The sequence below is a fragment of the Mobula hypostoma genome, chromosome 3, assembly GCF_963921235.1.
Source record: "Mobula hypostoma chromosome 3, sMobHyp1.1, whole genome shotgun sequence".
NCBI lineage: Eukaryota > Metazoa > Chordata > Chondrichthyes > Myliobatiformes > Myliobatidae > Mobula > Mobula hypostoma.
In genome coordinates this window covers 135,646,904-135,663,459 of record NC_086099.1, presented here as the reverse complement: position 1 = coordinate 135,663,459, position 16,556 = coordinate 135,646,904, and the positions used below count along the sequence as shown (strand labels likewise).

The 16,556-nt window shown below is 41.2% G+C and overlaps 1 protein-coding gene across 1 annotated transcript in view; it reads left to right on the top strand.

The window, feature by feature from the left end:
* Positions 1-2,947: 2,947 nt before the first annotated feature.
* tspan13a (tetraspanin 13a) overlaps positions 2,948-16,556 on the top strand; it is a 53,144-nt gene continuing 39,535 nt past the window's right edge. The window contains exon 1 of the mRNA XM_063043764.1: positions 2,948-3,394. Coding sequence (XP_062899834.1) covers positions 3,332-3,394 — 63 coding nt within the window. The 5' untranslated portion in view covers positions 2,948-3,331. The remainder of the gene's footprint in view (positions 3,395-16,556) is intronic.

Here is a 16,556-nt window from a genome sequence, read left to right as displayed (position 1 = left end):
CTGCTAACATTGTACAATTGTTTAAACAGGAAGAAGGAATAAGCTGAGTTATTACAAGTACAGTAGTTTTGTAATGAATACTTTGGGAAAGTATAAGCCTTTACTTTGAAGAGTACAGATTAATCAAAGACAGCCAGCATGGATATATTTAGTGAAGGTCACGTCTGATTAATATTTCCAATAAAAAGGCAGGTTAACAAGGTAGTAATTACCTATAAAATATGTCTGAATATTCTTCAGGTGTAATCTTAACTTTCTTATTATGATGCAGAAGGAGCCCATTGAATCTATGAATCAGAATTAGGTTTATTATGCTGATCTATAGTATGTTGTGAAATGTGTTGTTTTATGACAACAGTACAGTACAAGACATGAAAATTACCATGAGTTATGAAATAAACAAACAGTGCAAATAATGAATAACAAAGTATTGTTCATGGGTTCATGGACCATTCAGAGATCTGATTGCACAGTGGAAAAAGCTGTTCTTAAAACGTTGGGTAAGGTTGTTCCTGTACCTCCTCCCCGATGGTAGTAATGCAAAGTGGGCATGTCCCAGATGGTGAGGATCTTTAATGGCAAATGCCATCTTCTTGAAGCACCACCTCTTGAAGATTTCCTCAATGATAGGGAGAGTTTCACCCATGATTGAACTGGCTGAATCTATAACCGTCTGCAGCCTCTCTCGATCATGCACATTGATCCACATCAGCCGGTGATGCAACTAGTCAGAGTGCATTCCACTGCACATCTCTTTGCAAGTCTTTGGTAATATAATAATAATAACAAGTACTTTATTGATCCTGAGCAGGAAATTCTTTAAATATCAAATCGCTCCGCTGAAGTACCTCTTTCATGAATGCATTGATGTGTTCAGGCCAGGATAGATCCTCTGACATGGTAACATCCAGAAACTCGAAGCTGCTCACTGCTGACCCTCAATGAGGACCAGTCTATATTCCCTAATTTTGCCTTCCTGAAATTCACAACCAACTCCTTGGTCTTGCTGTCGCTGAGTGTGAATTTTTTGCTACAACACCACTCAACCAGCCGAACTACCTCACTCCTACATACTTTCTCAATGCCACCTGAGATTCTGCCAACAACTGTGGTATTGTTGGCGAATGTACAGATGGTATGTAGCTGTGCCGAGTCACACAGTCATGAATGTAGGGAGGGTACAGTAGTGACCTATGAATGCATCCTCGATGTGTGCCTGTGTTGACTGATGCTAGCTCTCAGCAGAATAACCTTGTCAGCCTTATTCCCCTTCTTCGCACTTCTCTACCGTCTACTCATATTTCCCTTGCTCCATCACTGGCCTACCAAACAATCCTCACGAAACTCGTTGTAAATTTGATGAACAACCATTTCACCTTCCATTAGGAATATCTCACCCTTCCAATGTCAACAATGACTTCAGCAACTTAAAAATAAAGTTATTATCATTTACTCTTGATACATTTATTATCTTTATATTTGTTCAATTATTCAAAGATTCAAAGTACATTCATTACCAAAATATGTATGTATATAGTATACAGTGCTTGATTCGTGTTTTTACAGACAGCCAGAGAACAAAAAAAGAGAAACTTATTTGTTGCAATGTCATTTATCCATTACATCATCCCTTATGCCTTCCATTCGTCAGTAATACCAATTCTACTAAGTCATTCAAGGAGGCCTGCGTAATCAGTTGATTGGCACCAATTAGGCATTCTACACCTCTGCTGACTGTTGAGAAGATAACATTTTCAATGAATTTAACAACAGCTGAGCAAGTATCAAAATGAAAGCCTTGATGGAATACCTTGTACACATTGCATCTTATAGACAGAAGAGACTGCAAATGCTAGAATCTGGAGCAAGAAATATACATTTCATTTTATATTACAAAACACATTACACATTATACCTTGTTTTGTTATAATAAAACAAAGAAAATTCTGGAAAATCTCAGCAGGCCAGACAACGTCTGTAGGAAAAACAATCACAAACTAATGTCTATAACTCTTCATAGTCTAATTTTTTCCATCTTTTCCTGCTTTTGTCAGCTTTCCTGTGTCCTATGTTATTTCTTTTTGTATCTGTTTTTGTACTTGATAAGTTAGTGACCTTCACAGCAGCAAAGACAAAATCAGTGTCCTTGAGAGCTGATGCACTGTTCTACTGATTCTGAGATTCATCATACCAATCTTACTCCCATTCTAACAGGCAGAAGTGGGTCAGGGTGTCAGCCTGCTCAATGTAAACTAGTCCTTTGCGCTATTTAGGTGTCAGCGACAGACCTTCAACGAACTCAGTCCCTCCAGGGAATACTCGGTACTTTCCAGAAAAGATTCCAACCACCTGACTCAAGAAAGCGGCTACCAAGACGGATATCAGGACTAATAAGTAATTGTCTTTTAATGGGAAAACTTGAAAGCAAATTTTAATTAAATCGAAGAGTTAGATGACTTTTCTAAAGAAATGGAGATGTTGGAAATTTGAAAAAAAAACAGAAAATCCACAGATGGAAGGCACTTCTTTCCACAGATACTACCTAACTTGTTGAGTTGTTCCAGCATTTTCTGTTTCTTTTGAAAATCTATCGATAGTCTGTGCTGCTATCCACTGTGCATAAGGTTGCAGGGACTAATGACATTGACTCGCCGTGCGGCAGAATGTAATGAAATCATTCCATGCTTTGCTGACACACCATGATTTTGTGATGGTACAAATTTCGCTGCCATCAACAGAATTTGTTACTACTCCTATGGCATTTCTGGATAGGAAAAACTAGTGACAGTACTAATAATTAGCAATTTCCCGTCAGCACTTCATTCCCCTCCCACTTTTCTTGCATCATAAAAACGTGTTTTAATCTCTTAAATCATGCCAATCACGAGAATAAGTCACCGATTTGCAACATTTACCGCTCTATGGTTGCCTAACTTGCTGGATATCTCAAGGCCATTGCTGCCCTTTTAATTCAGATCTCCAACATCCAGCAGGATGTCACAGTGCGCATTCAGTCGTCTATTCCTATAGCAGGTTGGCGATGAGGTGAAGCGAACGTCAGCCGAGCCCAGGCGGCAGCGCCTGCGCACTTTCCACAGTTCCTCATTTTTTTTCCCTTCACTCCCATTCTGCGATCCTACATTTTGGCGGAGGAAACGACGGGCGGATTTGCAGCTTCTCTTTTTTTTCCTCCCCTTCCCCAACCCCTCCTCACTTCAGGCTTCAGAGACATTGCGAAAGGAGGAGGGAGTGAAGCGCCGGTGTCTCGTCGGTGTCCGGAGCTCGCGAACAGCTGTGTCGAGTGCCCGAGGCTCTCGTTTCGATCGTGACCATGGTTTGCGGCGGGTTCACCTGTTCGAAAAACTCACTGTGTGTCCTTAACCTGCTGTACATCGTGAGTAGAACAATGAAGTGAGCGTGTGTATGAAAGAGGGGCGAACAGACGAAAGGTTAAATGCATGGGAGCTCCCCCCCCCCCATTGGCAGCAGGTGCTCGAAAGAACAGAAAATACCATTTTCGCAGTACCCACAAAATACCATTACATGTATTTTGTTTTTTTATAATTATTATGTTTCAACTGTTGCCTGCTGCATTTGTTCCAAGCAATTGTTTCCAAGGAGGTTATTTGATTTTTCATGCGTGGAAATCTTCTCTGTATTGCCTGCTAATCCCAGGAACGATTTGTGGCGTCAGGGTCCTCTTATATAATTTTGCCTCGCAAATAATTTCCAACTCCATCACAAGATCATTTCCTTTACTAGTTATCCTAGATAAGTTTTTTTTTACTCATCATCGTAGAAAAGTATCGGCAACGCAATGTGGAGGTTAATTTGCGTGGTGATTCAGGAAACTTTTGGACGTTTGGTTTTTAGCAATGTATTTGCAGTAGGTCAGGTTTAATCTTACGAGCGATCCTTTTTCTTGTTTTGCACTAAATGCGAATAGTTTTAAGGACGTAATTCATTGTCTGGCTGTTAGAATGTTCGGAGGGTGGAGGTGTAGACATGTACCATTTCCCAGTACTGTCAATTCCATGAATAATTAACGCAGATGAGAAATTGTGTTCTGATTTTGGTAATACGTTATGGATGAAGGTGTTTAATCTCTCACCTTTGATTCGAATAGCCTATATTTATAAATGGAATAAATTGACCAGAGTTCAAATACACGTCATAAGCTTGGGGCATAGCCTTGTGCGGAAACCACTGGTTGGTTTATTTAGGTATGGAAATTGCCCTTTTAGCAACTGACATACAGGACTGAATTAGTTTTTGTGCACAAAGAATTTTTGTTTTTAATTACAATGCAGTGTGTGCACGTGATTTCAATAAGTGGTATTCATATAAGACGGGATTATTTTCATATTTTAAAAAAAATAAACTTTTGGAAGTACTCAACTGGCCACAGCATCCCTGGAGAGCAATAAATTGTTGTCATTTCAGTAGCTAATATAGCATCATTGACCTGAAACTTCAACTCTGTTTCTCACTACATGTGTTGCTTGACTTGCTAACACATACAAAATGCTGGAGGAACTCAGCAAGCCAATCAGTGCAGGAGGGAGATTGAAAATTGTGGCTGAGTGGTGTCATAGCAACAAACTCTCACTCATGTCAACAAGACCAAGGAACTGATAGTAGACTTCAGGAGAGGGTCCATGAGCCAGTAATCATTGGAGGATCAGAGGAGGAGAGGGTAAGAAACTTTAAATTCCTGGATGTCATTGTCTCAGAGGACTTGCTCTGGACTCATCATATAAATGCAATTGTAAAGAAAGCATGCCAGCGCCTCTACTTCTTCAGTCTGCGGAGATTTAGCAAGTTACCAGAAACCTTAACAAACTTCAGTAGATGTGTGGTGGGTGGAAAGTGTATTGACTGGCTACATTACAGCCTGGTATGGGAACACCAATGCCTTTGAGTGGAAAATCCTACAAAAGGTAGTGGATCTGGCCCAGTATGTCACCAGTAAAATCCTCCCAATCACTGAGCTCGTCTACATGAGATGTAGTCATAGAAAGGCAGCATCCATCATCAAAGATCCTCACCACCCAGGCCATGTTATTTTCTTACTGCTGCCATTAGGTAGAAGATACAAGAGCCTCAGGACTCCCACCTCCAGGTTTAAGAGCAGTTACTACCCCTCAACCATCAAGGTTTTGAACAAAAGAGGTTAACTACACTCATTCCATTTCTGGTATTCCCACAAGCAATGATCTCAATTTAAGGACCTTTTTTCTTGTTATTTCATGCTGTCATTATTTACTGCTATATATTTATATTTGCACAGTTTGTTGTTTTCTGTGCTCTTGCTCTTTCATTGATCCTGGTTACAGTAACTATTCTATAAATTTGCTGAGTATTCTTGCAGGAAAAAAAAAGAATCTCTGGGTTGTATGTGACGACACGTACTCTTGATAACAATTTTTACTTTGGAACTACTTTAAGTATTTATGGAGGGCAATACTGCCTGATCTACTGAGTTCCTCGAGCATTTTGTGTGTGTTGTTGAAGATTTCCAATATCTGCAGAATCTTTTCTGACTATTTGCAGCCATTTGTTTTTATTTCAAATGTGCAGCATTTTCCGTTTTGCTTTTTTAAATTATTTCCATTATTGTTAAAATTCCCAAAAGTTGCTGTAGATGTGTGGTCATTGTTGATTAACTAGGTTGAACTTGGGCTTCAAATTGATCAATGAAATACCTTTTATTATTTTAAAAATAATTCCAACTTGTGTGTTTCTGAAATAAATGAAACATGACAAAATAAAATTTGTATGATTTATTAAACATGGAGACAGGTCTTTGGCTTGTACTGATAAAATGACATTGTTCACGGAAGGAGAAGTCTGCCAATTAAACTGAGTATTTCCTGCAGGAGTTCCACTGACGCCATTCTGAAGATGGGCAGGATATTCATTGAAGTGTTTTGTAATGTGTGCAGTTTGTTTAAAGACCTACTGACATTAAATTTGTTTTGTGAATAGCACAGCTGACATACATATAGTAGAGCACAGTAAAGGTATAGAAATTGTAGTTGTTCTTGAGAAATTTATCCTTAATAAAATCTAAAATATGATCTTGGACAGCTTGGGGCTTTGAGGTTGATAGAAGAGGGGATTTCATGATGAGTAATTTTATTAGATTCAGTAAGACCATATGATGTAGGAGCAGAATTAGGCCATTTGGCCCATTAAGTCCGCTGTTGCCATTTCATCACGGCTGATCCATATTTCTTCTCTACCCAGTCTCCTGCTTGCTCCCTGCATCACTCATACCCTGACCAATCAAGAATCTGTCAACCTCTACCTTCAATATACTTAAAGACTTGGCCTCCACAGCTGTCTGTGGCAAAGAATTCCACAGATTCACCACCCTCTGGCTAAAGAAATTCCTCCTTATCTCCACTCTAAAAGGATGTCCCTCTATTATGAGGCTGTGTCCTCTGCTCTTGGGGTCTCCCACCGTAGGAAACATGCTCTCCACATCCACTCTATCAAGACCTTTCACCATTTGATAGGTTTCAATGAGGTCACCTCTTAATCGCCTGAATTTTAGTGAATACAGGCCCAGAGCCATCAGATGCTCGTTATATGACAAGCCATTCAATCTTGGAATCATTTTCGTGAAACTTCTTTGAACTCTCTCCAGTTTCACCACATCCTTTTTAAGATATGGGGCCCAAATCTGTTCACAATACTCCCAATGAGACCTCACCAGTGCTTTATAAATTTTCAACATTACTTCCTTGCTTTTATATTCTAGTCCTCTTGAAATGAATGTTAGCATTGTATTTGCCTTGCTCACCACATTCATGACCTGCAAATTAATCTTTGAGAATCTTCCAGAAGGACTCACAAGTTCCTTTGCACCTCTTTTTTCTATTTTCTCTTCACTTAGAAAATAGTCAGTCCTTTCATTTCTTCTACCAAAATGCACTACCATACACTTCCCAACACTGTATTCCATCTGCCATTTCTTTGTCCATTTTCCTAATCTGACCGCTTCTGTAGCCTCTTTACTTCCTCAAAACTACCTGTCTCTCCACCTATCTTCATATTGTCTGCAAACTTTGCAACAAAGGCATCAATTCCATCATCCAAATCGTTGACATGTAACATAAAAAGAATCAGTCCCAACACAAACCCCTGTGGTACACCACGAGTCACAGGCAGCCAATCAGAAAAGGCTCCCTTTATTCCCACTCATTACCTTCTGCAAATCAGCCACTACTTTATCCATGTTAGGATCTTTCCTGTAATACAATGGACTCGTAGCTTGTAAGCAGCCACACGTTTGGCAGCTTATCAAAGGCTTTCTGAAAATCTAAGCACACAACATCAGTTCCTTTGTCTGTCCTGCTTGTTACTACTTCCAAGAATTCCAACAGATTTTTTTAGGCAAGATGTTCCCTTGTGGAAACCATGCTGACTATGGCCTCCAAGATCTCATCCTTAATAATTGACTCCAACATCTTCCCAACCACTGAGGTCAGACTAACTGGACTCTAGTTTCCTTTCTTCTGCTTCTTTCCCTTCTTGAAGAGTGAGTGACATTTGCAATTTTCCAGTCTTCTAGAATTGTTCCAGAATTTAGTGATTCCGGATCATTACTAATGCCTCCATGATCTCTTCAGCCACCTCTTCAGAACTCTGGGGTGTGCACCATCTGGTCCAGGTGACTTATCTACCTTCACACCTTTCAATTTCCCAAGAGCCTCCTCTCTCTTTATGGTAATTTCACACACTTCATGACACCTGACACCTGGAACTTCCACCATACTGCTAGTGTATTCCACAGTGAAGACTGGTGCAAAATCTTATTTGGTTTGTCTGCTATTTTGTTCTCCTCTCTTCTTCCCCCCCCCCCCGCCCCCCATTACTACCTCTTCATCATTGTTTTCCAGTGGTCCAAAATCCACTCTAGCCTCTCTCTTACACTTGAGTAAGTAAGGCATTTTTGGTCAGTGTTGTGGGCAGGCTCGAATTGGGCATTAAAACAAGACAGTGGTATAATAAGAAGCAGTGTCATTCTGAGCTGTGTTGCAGATAACTAGGTACTTAGGACACTGAGTGGAATTAAATTGGTGGAAGAAGCAATAACAGTATGAAACAAGCACTGTTTACTTCCTGACTACATTGTCAACAAATTTTAAGTAGTCATTATTATAAAAGGTTATTTCAGAAGGTCTTAAAAGACCTAATTTTAAGTTCCCAAATCTCTTGAATGTCAGAAACACTGGGTCTAGACAAATAATTTGCAGGTCATACATGCTCTGGAAAGTGAATGACTAAGTGCATTGTTGGGCCAAAATGCAGATTAATTACTCGCCACCAACTGGAGGAATTTACCTCAAGGAAGAGTTTAGAAGGGATAATGAAGGAAATAAATATATACTGTATGCTACACAAATATGTTAGATACCAGGAGTAGTCTAAATATTGGTGAATGCATGAGGAGGAAGAATTTCTAGTTTTGTATATCTGTAATCACTAAGAACAGTAGAGATCAGATATCAGAGCTGGCAGCAACAGAAAATTGGAAGTAAGACACAATGCTGAAGAAACTGAGCGGGACAGGCAGCTTCTATGGAGAGAAATGGACAATCAGTGTTTCAAGTTGTGACCCTTTATCTGGACTGAAAGATAGAGGGGAGGCAGCCAGTATAAAAAGATAGAGGGGAGGGGTGGCACAGATCTTGTATACTTTTTATCCTGACCTGCCAATTTCTGGTAGCATTTTGTGCATGGCTCCAGATTCCAGTATTTGCATCTCTTGTATCTCAAGTAAACTGGGATGTGGCCAATCCATCAAAAAATACGACTTAGTCCAGATATTGGGAAAGAATGTGATTCAAGAGAATATGAAATCCTTCGTATGGAAGAATGCTAAACTGGAATTGATATGGATGTGCAGGGAAGGCGAGAGGTGAAGAAAGTTGTGCACAATATTGAAAGTTACAAAATGAATTATATTTGAATAGAAATGTTTACTGCAGAAATTGTGTCGACTTTGACTCTGGCTTGTTTTCAGCATAAGGAAAGCAATTTTTTCTGAGTAGATAACAGTATGTGTAAACAGGAAACTCACTTAATGAGAGAATTCAATCTAATACCAAGTAGGAAATTCCAAGCAAGTTAGAAGTTGATAAACATTAAAAAGTGATTACTTCATCCACTGTCAAGGAAGTCTCACAGGTAAAGAACATCTTTGTGTGGTATTTGTATAACTTCTTCACCCCCAGAAACAGAACAAAGTGTGGCATGTGGTGGTGATCATGCTGCTATGTCACAGAACGTTCATATTGATTGTGAGCTATAAATCAGAAGTAACAAATGTTAAAAGATGATGGCATAATTTTAAGAATTAACTTCAAACAGGAAGACATTAAAGATGAAGGGGTTGTTCAGCATCTGGAGTGATTGTATATCTGGTGGAATACGTTGGAGTGGTTGAGGGGTTGATTTATCAAAAAGGTAGATGTAATTGCATTTAAAAAAAATAAATAAATAAATAAATATATATATATATATATATATATATATATATATATATATATATATATCTGAACATTGGAATAAAATAAATCCCAAAGACAAAGTAAATTTGTGGCTATCTTATTATAAAGTATATCTGATTCTTTGCAGTGATTTGTAGCACAGGTCACTGAGTAGAACTCCAAACAGAAATCCTTGCTGATGTCACTCTCCTGCAAAGCAGGTGTTGCTCATATGATGTAAGTCATGAGTTCTTCTTGCAATGCAGCATATCTGAAGAGTTGTGCATGACTGTTGGCTTTAATATTCTGCATCTTGACAACTATGAAATCTAATACAGTAGCACTTCTTTTGAGTTATGCTGGATTAAAAAAAAAAGTAATGGAGTTGGAAGACCTTTTAAGAAATCAGAAGAGTAATTGTATAATAAAAACTTTTTGTAAGGAGTGGTGTTATTCAAACCAATAGCTGCTTGCTTCTGAAGTTGTTTAGTGCCCATGGTATTGTTTGGACATTGATTTTATAAGTGGTACTTGAGCACAGATTTTGATTTGTAAACTAAAGTAAAACAGTTTAGTAAAAACAATAATTATTGCAGAAGCAAAATTAAATACCTGCCAGAAATCTGTGTAATAAATAATACAATTTTACCTGATGAATGACTTTTGTTGGGCTGAGATGGAATACTACAGTACTGTGCAAAAGTCTTAGACACCCTAGCTGTATATCTGGGTACACATACAGTGCCTATAAAAAGTATTCACCACCTCCACCCCCCCACCCCTGTTTTCATGTTTTTAATGTTTTACAACATTGAATCACAGTGGATTTAATTAGTATAATTACTCATGGCCCCTCCCTTAAGTCAGTATTTAGTAGATGCAACTTTGGCAGCAATTACAGCCTTGAGTCTGTATGGATAGGTCTCTATCAGCTTTGCACATCTGGACACTGTAATTTTTTTTTTTCCTCATTCTTTACAAAACTGCTCCAGCTCTGTCAGATTGCATTGGGATTGTGAGTGAATAGCCCTTTTCAAGTTCAGCTGCAATTTCTTGATTGGATTGAGATCTGGACTCTTGACTTGACCACTCCAGACCATTAATTTTGTTGATTTTAAACCATTCCTGTGTAGCTTCGGCTTTATGCATAGGGTGATTGTCTTGCTGGAAAATAAATCTTCTTCCAAACCTCAGTTCTCTTGCAGACTGCATCAGGTTTTCCTTGTATTTTGCTGCATTCATTTACACTCTACCTTCACAAGTCTTCTAGGGCCTGCTGCAGTGAAGCATCCCCACTGCATGAGGCAGCCACCACCATGCTTCATGGTTGGGATGGTATATTTTTTGGTAATGCGCAGTGTTTGGCTTGCACCAAACATGGCATTTAGTCTGGCCAAACAGCTCAATTTTGGTTTCATCAGACCATAGAACCACCTTCCACCTGACTTCAGAGTCTCCCACATGCCTCCTGGCAAACTTTAGTGAGATTTCATGTGAGTTGTTTATTTTTCAACAGTGGCTTTCTCTTTGCCACTCTCCCATAAAGCTGTGACTGGTGAAGCACCTGGGCAACAGTTGTTATATGCGCAGTCTCTCCTATCTCAGCCACTGAAGCTTGTAACTCCTCCAGAGTTGTCATGGGTCTCTTGGTAGCCTCCCTCACTAGTCCCCTTGCACGGTTACTCAGTTTTTGAGAACTGCCTGCTGTAGGCAGATTTACAGCTGTACCATATTTTTTCATGTCTTGATGATTGACTTAACTGTACTCCAAGGGATATTCAGTGACTTGGTAAGTTGCTTGTATCCATCTCCTGACTTGTGCTTTCTAATAACCTTTTTGCGGAGTCGCTTGGCATGTTCTTTTGTCTTGATGGTGTAGGTTTTTGCCAGGATACTGACTCATCAGCAATTGGACCTTCCAGATACACGAGTACTTTTACTACAACCAATTGAAACATCTTGACTGCATATCGTGCAGTCTGCATTTAACTAATTATGTGATTTCCAAAACCAATTGACTGCACCAATTCAGATTTGGTAGGTCATATTAAAAGGGGTGGTTACTTGTGCAATCAATTATTTTCTGTTTAATATTTAAATAATTTAGTTCACTTTGTAGAGATCTGCTTTCACTTTGACACAATTTTTTTTCTGTTGATCAGCGTCAAAAAAAGCCAAATTAAATCCACCGTGATTCAATGTAGGGAGGGGATGCGAGGGGTAGTGTGGTTGAAGGCGTTAGGCAGCGAGTGGGAGGGGTAGGTGGCAAGGGAGGTGGTAAAGGGTGGTGGGAGGGTAAAGAGGGTAGGGGAGGTAGGGTGGGGAGGGAGGGGTAGGTGAGGGGAGGGTAGAGAGGGGAGAGGGAGTGGGTAGCTGAGGGGAGGGTAAAGGGGGGAGGGAGGGGTAGATGGGAGGGTAGAGGGGGAAGGGGTAGGTGAGGGGAGGGTGGGAGGGAGGGGTTGGATGGGAAGGTAGGTGAGGGGAGGGTAGATGGGGAGGGGGTGGGTAGGGAGAGGGATGTGGAGGAAGGAGAGTCAATGAGGGGAGATGGGGGTGGGGAGGGAGGGGTGGTTGGGGGTAGTGGGGGAGGGGAGGCAAGGAGGGGGAGGGTGGTGGGGGAGGGTTTAGGAGAAGCTAGGGAGGGGTGGTGGGAGTGGGGAACTCGGAATGGATGTGGGGAGGTAGGGAGTTATGGTGGGGGGCATAGGGAGGGGGAAGGAGAGGTGGTGAAGGGGTGTAGGGAGAGGAAGGGAATGTGGGGGGAGATGGGTAGGGGAATAGTGAGTGGGGGAGGGGATGGGGTGAGGGGGGAGGGGAATGGAGGGGGAGGAGGTAGGGCGGGATAGAGGGGTGGGGGAAGGGAGGGGGTCAGGGGATTAGGGTAAGGGAGGGAGTAGGGTGGGGGGATGGAGGTAGGGAGAGGGGGTAGAAAGGGTGAGGGAGGTAGAGGAGAGGGAGTGAGGGAGGCAGGAAAGGGGAAGGTGGGGAAGGGGGTTGGTGAGGAGAGGTGTGGAGGGGGAGAGGAGGTGGTATGGAGGAGGTGCCCCCTTCCCACTCTTAGTCTGCAATAGAGACCCATATCAGAATCAGGTTCATCATCACCCACATACGTCATGAAATTTTTTTTTTTGCTGCAGTAGCATCAGTACAGTGCAAAAATCTTGGGCACCCTCGCAGTGTGTCTGTGTGTTTGTATATGTGTGATACAATATGACTTTGTACTGTATGTAGATTAGGTTTTCTTCTGCCACTGTTCATCATGTGACTGTTGAATAACAATGCTTATTTTTGGGAAAGGAATAGTGTTGTCATAGAGTCAGTGAATAGTACAAGGAAAGCCCTTTTAGTCCATGATGACTATGCCAAATTAAACTAAATCTTTTCTGCCTAGCCTTGATTTGTATGTCTTTATTCCCTGCATAGTCATGTGCCTATCTAAAAGCCTGTCAAACACTGCTATTTTATCTGCTATCCTGGCTGCCCATTCCAGGCACATACCACTCTGCTTTTTTTTTAAATATATAAAAAGGTGCCCTGCATATTCCCTTTTAAGGTTTTTTTTTCAATGCACTCTCTTTTGCTTTGAATCTTGAATATGACCACATGATTTGGGCCTCCTGCAATTTTCCACTGCCTTAAGTGGTAGAAAATGACCCTGTATCGTATCTCCTTTTAGATGTGGAATGGAACTGCTTATCTATGGGTATTACTCATATTTATTAATTTCTCATAATAGTTTTAAATAAAAGTAATTGTTTCAGGGAAGGTGTTGCATGCGATTGACTGAAACGTTTTTTTGCATTTCAAAGAATAATTGCTGTAAGGAACTTTTGAATACCCTGAATATAGTCTATCATTTCTGGGACAAATTGAAGCACTTTTTTACTATGCTCTGGAGATTAACTTGCAAGTCAGTGTAAGAATGGCTCAACACATTAGAATGTCTTTTTCTTTTTTGAGCCCCAATCCTTTCATTTTGTTCAAATTCAAATGGTGCTTATTTATTTTAAAATCATTATGGTTGAATCACTTTAATGTATAATGCTGCAAAAGACAGTAACAATATAAGTAAGAGTGTTGGGACATTTAGGAACGAAGAAGTTTTTAAACTATTGCAATGTAGTAATTCACATAAAAGTTGCTGGTGAACGCAGCGGGCCAGGCAGTGGAAGATGCTGCCTGGCCTGCTGCGTTCACCAGCAACTTTTTGTGTGTTGCTTGAAATTCCAGCATCTGCAGATTTCCTCGTGTTTGCGACAATGTAGTAATTGTTACTGCTTGTATTAGTCAAGTTGAGAATTGTCCTATTGTGTAATACTTAATGCAAGTAGTCTGCCTGGGTCTTTTAACATCATTAGGGAGAGGTATATAATTATCGTATGAATAATACACAGGAGATTTGATACAACTTCAGATAAAACATTTGACTTAATCAGTGAAGTAATTCATAAGGAGGATGCTTTACTGAAGTATATACAAAGAATTTAAAAGCACTTAGTTACAGTAAATTTCTTCCAACATTGTGTTATTCCTTGAATCCGATTTATTTCACCATATTGGTGATAAACATTTTAACCTTGTGATCCTCAAAAGTAGAGGGATAGTATTTTGCTGTATGCATGGCATTTCAAATTTATGGATATGGAAAATGCTTCTGATCCTTCCTAGCATATTCATCTACTTCTGCAATTAAATCCAATAACAGAATTTGCATGCTGAATTGTAGAGTCTGGCGTACAGATATTGAGCCTTTTTCCTATCAAGTCCAGGCTGACCATCAGTTACATATCCATACCATTCCCATTTTCTGGCATCTACTCTGTAGCCTTCTATGCCTTGACAATACAAATGTCCATTGTAGTATTTTAAGTGTTACGAGAATAGCTGCCTCCACTGCCTTCTCCGGAGAGAGCATCAGATTGCAGTCACCCTCGTAGGTGAGGGTGGGAGGGAGAAAATCCACGAATTCTATGTCCAAGCCTATGAAGGCCAGCATCTTTTATGCTACTTCTTCCATCTTTAAGGGTTCTGCCGCCTTTAAGGGTTCATGAACTTGCATACCAAGGACCTTCTGTTCCTCAATATCCCAGGCCCTAAAATTCATGGTATAGTGGAATGCAAAAGTTTGGGCATCCCTGGTCAAAATTTCTGTTACTGTGAATAGATAAGCGTGTAAAAGATGAACTGATTTCCAAAAGGCATGAAGTTAAAGATGACACATTTCTTTAATATTTTAAGCAAGAACACTTTTTTATTTCCATCTTTTACAGTTTCAAAATAACAAAAAGGGAAAAGGGCCCAAAGCAAAAGTTTGGGCACCCTGCATGGCAGTACTTAGTAACACCCCCTTTGGCAAGTATCACAGCTTGTAAATGCTTTTTGTAGCCAGCTAAGAGTCTTTCAATTCTTGTTTGGGGTATTTTCGCCCATTCTTCCTTGCAAAAGGCTTCTAGTTCTGTGAGATTCTTGGGCCGTCTTGCATGCACTGCTCTTTTGAGGTCTATCCACAGATTCTCGATGATGTTCAGGTCAGGGGACTGTGAGGGCCATGGCAAAACCTTCAGCTTGTGCTTCTTGAGGTATTCCATTGTGGATTTTGAGGTGTGTTTAGGTTCAGTATCCTGTTGTAGAAGCCATCCTTTTTTCATCTTCAGCTTTTTTACAGATGGTGTGATGTTTGCTTACAGAATTTGCTGGTATTTAATTGAATTCATTCTTCCCTCTACCAGTAAATGTTTCCCGTGCCACTGGCTGCAACACAAGACCAAAACATGATCGATCCACCCCCGTGCTTAACAGTTGGAGAGGGGTTCTTTTCATGAAATTCTGAACCCTCTTTTCTCCAAACATACCTTTGCTCATTGCAGCCAAAAAGTTCTATTCAAAGGGTTCAAAGGAACATCTAAACAAGCCCGATGAATTTTGGACACAAGTCAATAAATCGGATTCAAGGAATAACACAATGTTGGAAGAAATTTACTGTAACTAAGTGCTTTTTTGCGGGACTGCACAGGCGTGTGACGTCGGGCAGTGCAGCGCGGCAGATTTAAAAGGGCAGATATCCTGCTTCGGGTTTGGTTCGAAGAAGGAAGTCTGAGAGTCGGAGCGGGAGTGCGGAGGAAGACATTTTTGAAATTTTCGTTTTTTTTTCTCCAATGGCGTTCAGAGAGGCGAGACTGCGCAGGCGTGTGACGTCGGGCAGTGCAGTGCGGCAGATTTAAAAGGAACAGAGCCTCATACAGCGGGCAGCGTAGTTTGCGTGCGGCGGAGTGAGCCGGGAGTAGAATGAAAGCTTAAGGGCTTTGGCTCAACGGGCTTAGGCAGAAATTGGCGAGGCGAGGAAGGTTTGGTATTCATTTTCTGTTGTTATTTGAGGAGAGGGGCAGTATGAGTGTGAGGGCAGTTTGTTGTTCTCGGTGTCGGATGTGGGAGGCCCTGGAGTCTCCAAGCCTCCCGGACGTCTACATCTGCGCCAAGTGCATCGAGATGCAGCTCCTAAGGGACCGCATTACGGAACTGGAGCTGCAGCTCGATGACCTTCGTCTGGTCAGGGAGAGTGAGGAGTTGATAGAGAGGAGTTACAGGCAGGTGGTCACACCGGGGCTACGGGACGCAGACAAGTGGGTCACGGTTAGGAGGGGGAAGGGGAAGAGTCAGGTAATAGAGAGTACCCCGGCGGCTGTGCCCCTTAACAATAGGTACTCCTGTTTGAGTACTGTTGGGGGGGACAGCTTACCCGGGGGAAGCGACAGTGGCCGTGCCTCTGGCACAGAGTCCGGCCCTGTAGCTCAGAAGGGTAGGGAAAGGAAGAGGAGGGCAGTTGTGATAGGGGACTCGATAGTAAGGGGGTCAGATAGGCGATTCTGTGGACGCAGTCCAGAGACCCGGATGGTAGTTTGCCTCCCTGGTGCCAGGGTCCGGGATATTTCTGATCGTGTTCAAGATATCCTGAAGTGGGAGGGTGAGGAGCCAGAGGTCGTGATGCATATAGGTACCAATGACATAGGTAGGAAAAGGGAAGAGGTCCTGAAAGGAGAATATAGCTAGCTAGGAAAG